Here is a 14,976-nt window from a genome sequence, read left to right as displayed (position 1 = left end):
GCATTTTAGCATTGCTATTTTTTAGATTTATCTTAAAGTGACTAGTCCACAAAAAAAGATGTTTATTGTTGATATTTACCTTTTTATTTGTGTTGCTATATATATAAAATATATTTGTTCTTTTAAAGCCACCGTTATTAAATAAATCACGCTATTCGTTATCTTACCAAGGTCCATCTCTATCGTTTAACAAACATACGGTCACATCACCTTTTCTGTAACAACGGTTTATTTAGTTTGGCGGGAAATTTAAAATTAGGCCAAACTAAAACCTTGAACAAAAACTCACCGTAGAGCTCATGGATCTCAGTGTCTATTCTAAGCCTTAGGAACTGAGCCTTAAATTAGTTTTGGCAGACACAAAACAAAATTCAAAAAAGGCCAAAATGCCAGCGGCAAAGTGCGGTTGCTTAAAAAAGGAGGCTCGCGTCCATGTCATCTACGTGGGCGGAACTATAGGAATGATCCGCAACGAGTCCGGCGGTGGGTGAATCGATAGCTTTAATCACGATCTATCTCTATAGCCTTGTTTTCCAACAGTACTACACACCGTGCCGGATGTTTTGGCTGAGCGGCTCCAGGAGTTTCCCAGCTGTCACGACAAGATTTATGCCAGCAAGAGTGATGATGGGGGCTTCATGGCTCTACCGGCAGTGGCCAATGCTCCGTATCGAGTCCTCTACGATATGGTCGAGTTCTGCCCTCTGATGGACTCCAGCTGCATGGGCATCTGCGACTGGCAGCGCATTGCTAACGAAGTGGGAGTGAGTTTTGGATTAGGGTTTCCTTGATTTGCTATACACAATATTACTTTTTCTCTTTTCTAGAAAACCTACAAGTCCTATGACGGCTTTGTGATCCTCCATGGCACCGATACCCTGGCATACTCCGCCTCGGCGCTATCCTTCATGCTGGAGAACCTTAACAAACCAGTAGTGCTCACTGGGGCTCAGATACCGATCTTCGAGGCCCGAAGTGATGGTCGGGAAAACTTCCTGGGCGCCCTTCTGATTGCCGGCAACTACAACATTCCCGAAGTGCTCGTCTTCTTCGGCAACAAGATCCTGCGAGGCTGTCGCTCCACGAAGCTCAACTCGGACTCCTTCCATGCTCTTGACTCGCCAAATCTAGCTCCTTTGGGTCGGGCTGGTGTGAATATTGAGATAAACAGCCGCCAAATCTTCCGGCCGTGCAATGTTAAACCATTTAATCTCCATCCCGAGCTCAACAAGAACGTGGCTCTGCTGCGGATTTACCCGGGAATAAGTGTCGATGTGGTAAGGGCCTTCCTAAAGGACCCCATAAAAGGTGTTGTCCTGCAGACCTATGGGGCCGGCAACTTTCCGGTGAATCGTGAAGATTTGCTTGATGAGCTGAGGGAGGCGGTTCACAGGTGCGTCATTATCGTGAACATCACCCAGTGTTCGGCGGGCATGGTCTCCAACTCTTATGAGACGAGCCAAGCCCTGGTCGAAGTGGGCGTAATCCCCGGCTATGACATGACCCAGGAAGCTGCCTTTACCAAGCTGGCCTATGTGCTCTCCAAGCCCGAGTGGGATGTGGCCAACAAGAAGAAGGTGATGCTGCTGAGTCTGCGCGGTGAGCTGACCACCAACAAGGTGGCCAAGATAAATGACATCGACCTGATCGAGGGCGTTGCCCGCACCCTGCACATGTCCACGGCGCTGGAACGGCAGCAGATGTGCTCCACATTCTATCCCGCTCTGGTGGCGGCCGCAGTCACCGAAGGTGATGTCCACAAGTTGGGCGATCTCAAGCAGTACGGAGCCAATCTGTGCGACACCAACTGCGATGGACGCTCCGCCATGCACTTGGCCTGCTTCCTGGGCAAGTTGAACTGCGTCTGTTTCCTGATTTCCTCGGGTTGTCCGGTTAATGTCCACGATCGATTTAACCGCACGCCATTGCACGAGGCCATCGACACGGACAATCATGATATCATCAAGGCGCTGCTCAAGAGCGGAGCCAAGCTCAACGACCAGCCGCTGGTCCAGGCGGAGCTGCTGCGTGCCCTCACGGAGCGGGGTAAGATCAAGCGACTGGAGTCCTTCCGATTGGCCGGGGCCAATCTCACGCTGGCCGATCGGACAGGACGAACAGCCCTGCACTACGCCTGCCAGCTGGGCAACCACGAGGTGGTGGAGTACCTGCTGCCGCACTACAAGAATCCGTACCTCAAGGATGAGCTGGGCATGTCGCCCATCGATTACGCCAAGGCAGCCAATCATGCCCACATCCTGACCCTGTTGCGATTCCGGGAGACCGAGTTGGCCAAGGAAGATCCCTGTTCCTGTTCAAATTAGAAAGTATTATTAATCCCAAGATCCGAAATTCCAAATTAAAGATCACTCAACCGCTTTTGTCAAATTTCAAATATTATTAGCTTATACCTTGTGTATATATAAGAATGTATATTTAGTGGTTTGTCCAAGTCAAGGGCGACGACGTTATTAGCTTGCATAGGTAACACATTAAAATCAATCTCTACATAGTATAGTCGCACGTCGAGGACGTGCTTAAATTTTTGTTAGTAAAACAATACACTCTGATCCTCGTATATTTCGTATAGTTGAATATAGAATATAGTATGCAGTATTTATGTGTTATGGTTATTTGATCCTACGAAATTGAACCGTTGGGGAAAAAACACGGGCAAACAAAGTATAAATTAAATGTTAGGCAATAAAAACAAAATACTTAATTCACACGCAATTATCGGATAATGTCATCTATGCAGTAGTTATGGTTTTTGCGTTCACTTAGCCTAGGCTACAGACTTAAATTAAAAATGATTTGCATAATTCGAATACTCGGCCCGTAGACAAACTAAATACTAAACTGTTCATAAACTTACACGACTAAAATGACACATGGCTTTTGTTTCGTTTCTATTTCTCTTTTACGTTTGAGCTACAAATTTGTTCTACAACATTTAGACATGAAATATTGCTTGGTATTTTACGCTTGGTAAAGGCTTTTGATTTTGTATCTTGTCCGTGTGCTGTGTTTCAGTAGAATTCGCATAGATTCGTATGAATATATAGAGTAGTGTGCTGTATTTCGTTTAAATGTAGTTATGTTATGTGTGTACTATACTCGTATATTCATAGGTTAGTTTGCTGAAGCATTGGCTGCCGCTAATCTAGTTTGTTGTTAATACTTAGAATTGCTTTCTTCGAATTGTTGTTAGTCAGGGGCCGATCCGCTCGCCTGGGCATACATATCTCCTCTCTCATTAATATCTATGGCTTACACGTAGTTTATGTTAATTGATGTAATTTTAAAATCTCTACTAATCTACATTACAAAATTGTTCTTCACTGGGTTCGAGAGGACTCATTTGCTCCTCTTTCGTTTACAACACTTCGACGTACAAACAAATGCATTGTGTATTAAAGGTGTTCCTCCTTTTCAGTTTCATTCATTCGTTGTGACATAAATGGGTAAGGTTTCAGTGTTCTTTGTATTGATTTATCCGTTTTATGCTTAGTTAAAAAGTGAAAACTTTGCGTGTGAGTTCGTGTTAAACTAAATTGCACATTGAGTTAAATTTTGAACGCAAGAATAATTAGTTATTATTTACATACAATTAATTGTATTATAGTGTGTGTTCGTTTGTTGGTTTCCTTTTGAATATTTACAGCAACACTTGAGATGTGCGAGAGATTTGAGAGCTTGGCCTTAACGTCTTAAGATAGATATAGCTAAGGATGGGACTGTGGTCGAGCTGCCGAAGTTAATTAGTGTCCTAGTTGACCATCAGCGTATGTGATTCCATGGGCGCCGCCGAGTCGTAGAGCGTGTCCGTGTCCTGAGTGGGCTCGCCCTGCAGTTGACACTGGTTGGACAGGGTGCCAGCACCGCAGTCGCAAAAGAAGCTGTGGAATAAACCAGGGTTTATTATTTCGGGTTTTATTAAAGCCAAGAAAATAGTTAAGACGTTGGAACGTAAATTAAGATTCATACAGCTTTATAACAAATTAAAGTGTACAAGCCACGCAAGTCATTTGATTTTAGAGGTCTTTTATGTCTGGTTATGCTAAAGTCTTATAAAGATGCTACTTTCTGAATCTATTAATTGCTTCCCACTCACCGATCGTGTCGTATAAACTCAACGTCATGACCAGCATGACAATTCTTGATGCAATTCACGCAGATGGCGTTGCGGTCGGTTGTGTTGCAGGTCTGGCAGCGGTAGAAGTCGTGCATGGGAAAGGAGGTGTAGCTGCTAATCTTGTACAGGCACTGCCCGCTGGAGACGGCCTTCTCCACCTCGTCCTCGTTGTTAAAAATGTTGTTGCCCCGAGTAATTGGCTGAACGCCACTGGCTAGGCACAGCCCGCCGAACTTGTTCTTGAATATCTGATTATGCTCCAGCGTGGCCGTCGCATTGTTGGTTATCTCCACGCCCGCTGCCTGGCCATCGTAGATGCGATTTCGTCGTAGAATCGGGTGCGATTGCGTCGAGATTAGGACGCCGGCTTGCGTATTGCGAAAGATGTCGTTTTCCTCGAGGATGCCCTTGCCTCCGTTAAAGATGCAGATGCCTCCATCACGGCCGTCATAGATCTTATTACGCTTCAGCGTCGGGTTGGAGTCAGTTTTAATCCAAACGCCGGCCATGGCGTTGTCGAAGATCTCGTTCTGCTCGAGCAATCCCAGACCACCATTGTAGACAAGTACTCCACCATTCTGTCCGCCCCAGATCTTGTTGCCTCTTATCACTGGATTGCTACCTGTGCGGATCTGGACTCCCGAGTACAGGTGGTTGAATATGTCGTTGTCCTCCAATTTGCCATGACCGTTGTCGTAGAAGTAGACGCCCACCTGTTTGCCCGAATGGATCCGATTGCGTCGCAAAACTGGAGTGCTCCCAGTAGTGATCCACACGCCAGCCAGTGTGTTGGAGTACACCTCGTTCTCCTCGATCAGACCCTGACCCTTTTCGTGGACATATATGCCGCCGTGTTGGCCATGGTGGATCTTATTGTGCCGCACTATGGGATCGCTGTTGGTGCGGATCTGAATCCCCGCCAACGCATTACCATAAATGTTATTGTGCTCTATAAGACCGCGACCCTCGCCAAAGATGTACACGCCACCTTGGTGCCCGTTGTAGATCTCGTTCTTGCGGATGGTGGGATTGCTGTTGGAGGTTATCCAGACACCTTTGAAACAAAGAGTGTGGATTAGTGAAAGTCAATGATTTACACTTAAATCAGTCTTACCTGCAAAGTTATTTGAGTGGATGCGGTTCTCGATGAACTGACCCAGACCATTCTCATGCACATAGATGCCGCCCGTCTGACCATGATGGATCTCGCACTTGACCACGGTAGGATTGGCTCCGGCCTTGACCTCGAAGCCAGCTATGCGATTGTTGTGGATGTCATTTTTCTCAAAGTAGCCCTAGAAAATGGATTGAAATTTATGAAATACCTCACTTTAAATTATAAATCTACTTTTAATGACATGGGTTTAATGTTATAAATGTTAAGACAATGAAATTTGTTTGTTGTGCAACGAGCTGAGATAAACCCACTTGTTTACACTTACCATTCCATTTTCGAAGGTAAAGATGCCCACATCCCGACCGTGGTGTATGTGGTTCTCCCGCATGATGGGGCTGGCGAAGTTTTTGACCCAAATGCCTGCCAGGGCGTTCCGGCTGATCTCGTTGTGCTCGTAGGTTCCCTGGGCGTAGTCGGTGACGTAGAGACCTACATTCTCGCAGTCGCTGATATCGCAGTTGCGGATCACGGGATTGGCATTTACCCCGCCCACACAGACGGCAGCGCCCACCACCGAGGTGGAGCGAATGATGCAGTTGTCCACGGTCGGGGAACAGTTCTCGCCGATGTCCAGGCAATAGTGCTTGTGATGCGATACCGTCGAAGTTACTTCCGGCGAGAACTTGAGTGTGAGGTAGCCCACGTAGGCGTACTTGGCTCCCTCAACGAACATCACCGTGGATCCGGCCTCTCGTTCCAGGATCACCGATTCAGCCACGTTACCAGGCGCTGCTCCAACTAAAGCTACATCCGAGTCGATAAACAGATATTCGCCCTTGTAATGGCCCGCGTGAAGGAATATCAGTGGACCGGGGTGCTCGGTGGGGGCCACCTGCTCTTCATAGATATTGACCAGGGCATTAACGCTGGCCCCACCGGCTCCACCTGCGCCCGCTGACGCACTTGTGTTGGACAGTCCCGCGGAGACCACATTGCCAGCTCCGGCGCCAGGCGGCACAAAGACTCCCGATGCGGCACGCTCTTCTGGGTAATCCAGCGCCGCCTGAATGGTGTTGAAGAACACAATGCTGCGTCCTGAGCTGCGACGCTCTTGGTAACCGGGGCGCACATGCACTCCACGGTACAGCTGGTGAAAGCTCTCCTTCCACGGATTGGCGTACTCCGACTCCTCCGGCTTCTCGAACACGAACTTGCACAGTTCCGGATTGAAGAGCGGCAGGTCATACTCGAAGACTGACTGGTAGAGGCGCTTCCAGAGCTCCGTGTCGTTGGCAATGGTATTGAAGCGCTTGCATACAAGCGCCAGGCGGCAGAGGTCTTGTTCCATCAGATACGAGAAGATGGCCAGCAGCACTTCGTCGGGCAGTTCGTACTGGAGGTACTGGGCCGCAGTTGGCGCACCTGATCCTCCGGACGTTGCCGTCCCAGAGCCGGCTGTTTCCCCCGTGGCTCCCGCAGCGGGACCCATCTCGCCACCTTGCGTATAGAGGCGACGCGATCGCTTCCTCGCCGGCAGCATGTAGTTATTATCCTCGATGGCAGCGCCCACCGGCAGTGCCCCACAATGCTGCTGTGGCACTGAGCTGTGGACGTTAGGTGGCTGCGCCAGAGTGGCTCCCGTTGTGGGTGCATTGTTCACCGGGAAGGTGGCACTGGTCGAGGGCGCCTGTACATTCGACGAGGAGCTCGAAGACGAGGCGGACGAGGACGACGAACTGGAGGAGGATGAGGACGACGAGCTGGAGGGCGAGGCGCCGGGATTGACCAGCGGCGGGGAGCCGCTCGAGGGTCCCACGAGTATGGCGGCGGCAGCAGCTGCCGCGGCGGAAGAGGAGCTGGTCGGCCACTGCTCGTGGCTGCTGGCAGAGATCTTGCGGCGCAAGTCGTAGGGACTCTGATGACTACTTCCGGCCGAGGCGGAGGCTGCAGCTGCCGCGGCGGCGGACGTTGTTGCCGCACTAGATCCGGTTGTGGCGCAGGTGGACTTCGATGTGGCGGAGGATGAGGCTCCTAAAGCCGGCGGCGTTGACTGGCTGGTGCCGGCGCCTGAGCTCTCAGTAGTGTCCATCATTTGCAGGGCATTGTAGAAGCTGCCAGAGAAGCCCGAAGAAGCTGCTCCACTGGAACCGCTGGCTCCTTGGCCGCTGTCGAAGTACTCTGCTGAATTGGATGCTCCTGCTGCAGTTGCTCCGGCGCCCGCTGCTGCTGCTGCTGCTGCTCCTCCTCCTCCGGAAGTGGATGTGGCACTACTGCTCCCGCTGCTGCTGCTGTTGTTGTTGGTGTTGCTACCACCGCCGCTACTACTGTTCGAACCGGATGCACCTGCTCCCGCTCCGGCGGCGGCCACGTTCTGCTGGAGCATGGGATCCATGATGTTGCCCGTCGGCCGGTTGGGCATCGCTATCCGGTTGGCTCCTTTCCGGCGGGAGCGGCGCACGTAGGTGCGCGACGAGGTGAACGAGGCGCTCGGCATCTTCCCGTCACCTGCCCAGTGAGGATGAGTTTTCCGCGAGTTAATCGGAGCCAAAGACTTTTGCGCTTGAGTTTTCACAGTTTTCCAACCCCATATGCACACGCACTCACACAGCCATACGCATACACACACTGGCACATGCACATGCACAATTTGGCGACGACTTTTCTCTCGTTTTCCCCTTCACTTCACTTTCGCAGCAAGAGCTTCGGATTTGGATCGGTTCGAATGGGATCGGCTGGCTAAATCCCGGGATCCTTTGACTAACAATCAATTAAACTCCATTTGTTTTAGTTTATCTGTCTGCTGCCTGCTCTTCTTATTGCTTGTGTGTGCGTGCGTGTGTGTGTGCCTTTTTCGGGGTTTCTATCCTTTGTCTCTCCTTTGTTTTGTTTTATTTGGTTAGAGGAGCACAGCTAGCGCTCACACTGGCCTGATGCCGTCTCGCTCGCTCATTGTTACTCTGTCTCCCCTTCAATTCGTCTTCGCAGCAGACACTCTGCTTTCTTTTCGCTATTTGCCCGGCCAAAAAACACTTTTCGCAGTTATGATACGATAGCTACACTAATTAGCAGTTTCACTCGACACAATTGCACACTATTTTATCGAAAATTCAGCAGCGAAACCACAAAATTAATCCGATTTTTAATTTTAGCGTCCAGTGTGACCGCGGCTCGACTGCTCTGCATATACCACTCGTTTTTCGATAATATACCAAAACCATGTTCTTTTATTTCGGTATTTTGCATCCCGAAGATTGTCCTATCGAAGAAATCAATTACTTGCGCGCGCATTTTTAAAAAATTTAATTTATAAAAATGACTTACTTTTAGTGTTTTAAAAATCAAGATGTTTAAAAATTGTTTTTTAAGAATAGTTTTTTCCATATAATAAGACAACCAAAACTGAAAGAACAACAAATCTGATGGAAATATTAAACACATGCATTTGACAGTGACCTACAAACTCGAAAAGTGCAGAAAACTGAACTTTTTGAGAGCCCCGTCAAGTAGTCAACATGCAAGGTCGCGCCACGCCCCCTTGTTCACCTGTTTGTCATTGTCATTTTGCGCCATGTTTTGACTTCTCCATTGAACGAATGCCCAGCATTGAACTTTGCTCACGCGATCATATCGACTGTGAAAAATCGCACTTCAATGTTTTTGTACATAAATACATATCCGAATTATAAAAAAACTCTGTATTCCATTTCCTAGCTACCCGTGCTACATTGTAATTGACCAATGGCAGCTGAAGAAACCAAACATGACGAATTTTAAGGGAAGAAGACAAATTAAGAATTTACGTATTACGTTATAGGAAGTACACCTTAAATAATGGGTATCTAAATTCTAAAATTTTAAAATCAAAACACAAAATACGTCTTGAATTTGTTGTACTATGATTAATTTAAAAGTGTTCTAACAGAAACCTAAATAACCATATCATTAAAATTCTAATCCATTTAACATGGTATTCATTTATCTATGTACGTATGTTTTCTATGGGTTACTTCTTGGTGTTCCAAAACCGACATACCATACATAGAAACAACCAAATTTATTTTCTTTTTACATGAGACTAAACCCACATAAAATATATTTTCAATACAGTTTCAATTTATTATATATTTTTGTGTAATTAAAATTAATAACAAAATTGCTGCCTCTGGCAAACGTGGTTTCATGTTGTATTTCGCAGGCCATTTGGGCTTCTTTGAGGAGTGCTCTCATCGCCTTAGTTTTCCTTAATTTTTTCCGGTTTTCGGCGCTTGAACCAGTAGTTCCACTGAGTATTGTTTTGCTGTGCGCTTTGTGTTGCCCATTTAGAGGGCATTACGCTGGGCTTTCTTCCTCTCCTCTGCTTTCCTTTTTCCATACTTTCCTTTCCTTTCACCCGGCGTGAATGATAATGGCATACGCATCCCTTTGGCCCGACACCCCTTAGAAAAGGGGGAGGGACTCGGTCTATGGGGCTACTATGGCCATATGTTCTCGGGGGCCTGCTGGCCCATCGGTACTCCCCGAACGCCCCTCGCCGCTGACCTCGATAATAATTTCGTCTAATTGCTTCGTAATTATGCCGCGCACATGCTTTTCTTGATTCGCCCGTTGTTGGTAATTCACTTGGCCCCCACGGTTACCTTCCTATCTTCGCTGGTGCGTGCCCTCAATGGTCCTCCTTGCTCCTCCCTGGACCTCCCTGGTCCTTCTGCAAGGATGTGCGGTGGCCTCAAGTGGGCGGCGGACCCCGGTGGGTGGCCCTTGCGTCCGTGTCGGCCATTTTGGCATGTTATTATTTGTCTCTTTTGTTTTGCGCAATTTTTCGTCATTTGCTTCATTTTCTGTCATTAGAGGCATTTAACTTTTTGCTGTTTTGCCTCTTTCCGATTTGCCTCCATTATTCAGGCACCCGCGACCACTCGCATTTCCCATTTCGCATTCAGGCCGCCAGGAAAAGGGAGTGCATGTAAATGGATTTTCCACCGGTCAAGCTGAAGGACGGAAAAATGGTCAAATTAAATTATGATTCTAGCGACAATAAAAAAATGTAATAATTCAAAATATGTCATCTTTAAAAAACTCAAAAATAAAAATTGTGTTTAATTTGAATGGTTGTACTGGGTTGCGGAAAAAAATATAAAATATATATCAAATGAAGAACCGAACTCTGGATTTGTAGCCGTTTATCTTTGATCAAATAATTATTTTCACTAAATTTTAGAAATTTTAAGTTAATGGCCATGTTTTTTTAAATTAAGAAACAATTTTATCAAGGAAAGTACATTTACTAAATGTAAAAAAGTTGTACTTAACTCAGAGATTCTAAAATACAGGCCAAACATTTTTATGGATTTTATGTGTAATTCGAAAAACACTGTAAAACCTTTTGATTCTTTTTTTTTAAATTTCAATATCAATGAATAACAAGTAATAAACAAAATCAACGTAGCTAACCCAACAACTACCAAAATACTAAGAATAATGACTTTTAAGATGAGCCTCCCAAATACATATATTTTGGGAAGATCTTCTGCAGAAGTAAGTTAGGAGTAAATATATTCTTGACTGATACTAAATATTAGGTAATTTATTTGTTTTATGTTTGGTTCCATATATATTTATATATATATATGGGCTAAATGTTATGTATTTTTTTGGTCTTATAGCTTATTACTCCTTACATTTTATGCCTAAAGAAAGTGCTATATGATTCCTACAAAAACATACGAATTTAATTTACCTTAAAAATAATTATCAATTTTATTTGTCAAAAAACAGAAGAATGATAAAATTTACGTGCCCTTAAAATATTTTTGTATAAACCTGTAGGGAAGTTACCTTCTTAGCCCACCTTTCAGGCCAAATACTTGTAAATTGTATGGGGCTGCAACCAAGGAGCGTATCAATGTATGTCAATGGGCTGTTGCCTCCAATTGGATCCACCTGTCCTTTCGAAAGGGGCAGAACTGCATTCAGGCTCTATTTTCCCCTTGACATGCGGCATATGTGAAGTCGTTTAGATGCTATCGCTCACATTTTTAATGACAACTAATGCGAATGTCCTTTGAGCTACCCCCGATTGCCCCCTTAATCACATTTCGCGGAGGGGCAGAGGCGTGTCTCGCTCTTTTGGCACAAGTATGTCTAATGCGCAGAACTTTTAATTGAGTTTAAAATTGTATGAAGACGAAACGCACAGAAGGTCCTGCGGCAATGGAAATCGGCAGCCGTAATTACACCCCAGTGCGTGTGTGTGTGCGAGCGAGTGTGCTTAAATTTGTTGGCAGTTTTTGAAGTGTGTCGGTTTCAATCTCGGTAAATTGCCCATGAAATATTAACTTTACCATAATGAGACGCAATTTTTATATCTCACAATTTGCCTAACAAAATTTGGCTGCCCCTCTTCCGTATTCACACACATGAAGAGACAACCAAAAGGTTGAACGACTGAATTATAAATGGTCGGTTTGTGTGTCCTTAGCCTTTCGCAGGATAATGTTAATGCACCTGTCCCCAAATAATCCAATCAAAAAAGAGCTTTTTTGGGAAAAGTGTGGCATAATCCTTCTTATTCAGCGGTCAAGCCCCGCTCACAAAGGACATGACCCAATTATGTCCTTGAAATTGTGACACATTGAGGCCTCGCTGCACTCGCCCTCGCCTTACTTTCGATGTAATCCAGCGTCGAATGAAAAATGACTCAATTTGCAATATCCAACACCTTGCCCTTATACCATACCCACCTATATACTATACCATCCTTGCAGACACTTAAGAGACGGCACCCTCATTACTTTCAACGTAGTAGCCGCAACCCTTAATAAAAAGTAATTCCTTGGCCCACGGATAGTTAGTGGAAAATGACTTGGCTTATAAGTAAAATTTCTTGCAATTTCCCATCGACAAATGGCTTTTGGCTGCATGGCATACGTGCAAAAGAAAATAAAATACAAAAACATACAGAAAAAAAAAACATGCAAAGGAAAACAAGCGAGAACGAATGGATCGAATATTTCGACTGCCAGATATCCGCTATAAAGATTTATTCCATTGTGCACCATGTCGAAAGTTGTTTAATTGGAATTTTCACTGGCGTGAACTACGTAGATTGCGTATAAAACAATTACAAGAGGGAGAATCGATGTTTTATTGCCATGTTTACGATTCACAGTATAAATGCAGTAAACTAAATGTCCTTGTAAAATAGAACTCCTTTTAAATCGATACGTTTTTAAATAGCACAAGTTCAATTGATATAAGATTGATAAGATATTTTAATATATTTTTATAATGACTATGACAAGTTTATAACTATGAAGACTCTCTGTATGAACGTAAGTGTATACTTAATAGGGTCGATACAATATTTTTGCATACAAGAAATACAAAAAAACATTCAAATGAGGTTCATTTTGGAACAAACCCATACGCTCTGACTACAGTGTAGCGAGTATAAACAAATAGAAGAGTAAAATTAGAACGACTTTATGTTAATGGTGGTCTTCTTTATGCTGCGCCAACCCCTCGAATTTCCAATTCAATCGCAGCGCGTTTGGTTGAGCATAAAAGACTGAACTCTGATTAGTCTGTTACAAAACATTACCTCGAGTGGAAGCGGACTGGCTAAGCTTTAAAGAATGGCAGATATTCTCAATGGAACCTTGCTCATTTCGGAAGATCCTGTCCAGCTGCCACTCATTGGCAGTCCCTGGCCCGCACTGACCATCATCTCCCTCTATCTGCTCTTCGTCCTGAAGGTGGGCAAAAAGATAATGGAGGACCGAAAGCCCTACGATCTTCGGGGAGTGATCAAGGTCTACAATATATTTCAGATCCTGTACAACAGCGCAGTTCTTATAGGCGTAAGTATAACACACAGTTAGAGGGTTGTCCATTAATATTATATGAAAAACCATATTGTATAATAATTACTATCATATAACACAGAGATACCAAAGTTCCAAAGGTTGGGTTCTCTTAACACAATTAACTTTAATCACTTATTTGAAATGTGACAATAAATGCAGAACCCATAATAATAAAGCTAAAGCTTTCATGTTTTTACCACATACTATTATGATAGTGAAGATTTGTGCTAAGAAATGAAGATGCCTTTAGTAAACCAGACTCAATATAAAGTAATTCTTAAGATCTACAGAGGATATTTTATAAAATTGTGTTATTGTTTTTAGGATGGTATTCTTATACTTCGATATTACCTTTTCAGGGACTTCACTTTTTGTTCGTTCTGAAGGCTTACGACCTGAGTTGCATCATCACTCTGCCGCTGGATCACGAGTACAAGGACAGGGAGAGATTAATTACCTACGCGTATTTCATAAACAAATTCATGGATCTCATTGAGACGTTCTTCTTCGTGCTGCGAAAGAAGGATCGGCAGATATCGTTTCTGCACGTCTTCCACCATTTAGTGATGTCTTTCGGCGGATACGTCCACATTACCTTCAACGGATATGGTGGCACTTTATTCCCACTGTGCCTCTTGAATGTGGCAGTGCATGTGATCATGTACTCCTACTACTATTTGTCCTCCGTCAACAAGGCTGTGCAGTCGAGTCGTTGGAAGAAGTGCATCACCATTGTCCAGCTGGCACAGTTTGTCCTGGTTCTATCGAACTTCATCTACACTTTGAGGCAACCCAACTGCAAGGCCCCTCGACCGGTGATATATTTTGGCATGTCGGTTGCCGGGACTTTCATCCTGATGTTCACAAACTTTTACATTCACGCCTACGTACTGCCCGACAAGAAGAAGTCCGAACTGAAAGTCCACTAAGTAGGGAAGTCCTTTAAAAAAGATAATGTTTCGCGATGCCGAGAAACTAATAAATATGTCTTCGAACAGAGCCTCAGTAGTTTTTTGATACCGCTTCACCCACAGCTAAGTAAACACTACTCTAAACTAAATTATGTGTGGGTTGTATATTCTCCAGACCTTTTATGTCTTGGAATAACTTTGCATTTCCGTGTGACCCAATTGCAATTTAAAATGCATTAACTATTTTCAGTGGGTATTTTGAAAGCTTTCTAATTTTAACTCGGTTGGAGATATATTATAAACGACAGACCATTGAGCTTGTATTTAATATATTTAACTGTACAAAACTTTAAAAACGATGGTTACAAAAAGTCCTTGGGCTAAACTAATTCTTAAACAACTTTTTGTTTCGACATATGAATAGCAAAATCCCAGGCATAAAGAATTGAATAGACATTTGGACAGATAAACGTTTATAGAACGTAGTCCTCGAGAGGAACTGGTGTTCCATAGGTTCCAAAAACAAGCTGTTTTTTTATAAAATATACCCTGTTTTTGGTTTGAAAATATTAGTGTTCCTTGGTTATAATAATTATGAAAGCAATGATCGCGTTTAGATATAAATTGAACTAGTTTGCATAGTTTGTTTTTAAAATCTAATGATACCAAAACATTTTATCTGCTGCCTATACCCTTTCATATAGCCCTTTCACTAACCCAAAAAAGTTGCATGTTTTTAAAGAAATACCACAGCTTTTTTTAAAACCTTTCTAGAGATTTAGACGGTACCCTATGCTACAAGCTCCAAACATCTTTTCTCGAATTTCTTGGTTATGGACAAACTCTATTTATATAGCAGTCACACAATTCCATGCAAAGGGTAAAAATAAAAATAGCGAAAAATCGAAGGCAGTGGGAAAAGGGCGAGTGCCTACTAGGGGAACTACA

The 14,976-nt window shown here is 44.3% G+C and overlaps 3 protein-coding genes across 4 annotated transcripts; 2 read left to right on the top strand and 1 right to left on the bottom strand.

The window, feature by feature from the left end:
- Positions 1–271: 271 nt before the first annotated feature.
- Positions 272–2,395, top strand: LOC108016216 (L-asparaginase 1). The gene is made up of 3 exons (XM_017082846.4): positions 272–483; positions 541–764; positions 828–2,395. The coding sequence occupies exons 1-3, from the start codon at positions 387–389 to the stop codon at positions 2,322–2,324; spliced, it is 1,818 nt and encodes a 605-aa protein (XP_016938335.4). The 5' UTR covers positions 272–386; the 3' UTR covers positions 2,325–2,395.
- Positions 2,379–8,440, bottom strand: FBXO11 (F-box protein 11). 2 transcript variants are annotated; one of them, XR_010654540.2, is made up of 5 exons: positions 5,578–8,440; positions 5,250–5,430; positions 4,115–5,189; positions 3,609–3,899; positions 2,379–3,549 (listed from the first exon to the last, which is right to left on the bottom strand). XR_010654540.2 is itself a non-coding variant. In XM_036818151.3 (4 exons), the coding sequence occupies exons 1-4, from the start codon at positions 7,744–7,746 to the stop codon at positions 3,770–3,772; spliced, it is 3,555 nt and encodes a 1,184-aa protein (XP_036674046.2). In that variant the 5' UTR covers positions 7,747–8,440; the 3' UTR covers positions 2,379–3,769. The 2 variants fall into 2 exon arrangements, 1 of the variants encoding a protein (XP_036674046.2); XM_036818151.3 differs by having other exon boundaries at positions 2,379–3,899.
- Positions 8,441–12,830: 4,390 nt separating this feature from the next.
- On the top strand, positions 12,831–14,116 carry LOC108016205 (very long chain fatty acid elongase F). The gene is made up of 2 exons (XM_017082832.4): positions 12,831–13,111; positions 13,477–14,116. Exons 1-2 carry the CDS (start codon positions 12,887–12,889, stop codon positions 14,044–14,046), a joined length of 795 nt encoding a protein of 264 aa, XP_016938321.3. The 5' UTR covers positions 12,831–12,886; the 3' UTR covers positions 14,047–14,116.
- Positions 14,117–14,976: the final 860 nt, after the last annotated feature.

This window comes from Drosophila suzukii, chromosome 3 (assembly GCF_043229965.1).
Source record: "Drosophila suzukii chromosome 3, CBGP_Dsuzu_IsoJpt1.0, whole genome shotgun sequence".
NCBI lineage: Eukaryota > Metazoa > Arthropoda > Insecta > Diptera > Drosophilidae > Drosophila > Drosophila suzukii.
The sequence above is the reverse complement of the archived record's forward strand: the minus strand, read 5'-3'. Positions and strand labels throughout refer to the sequence as shown.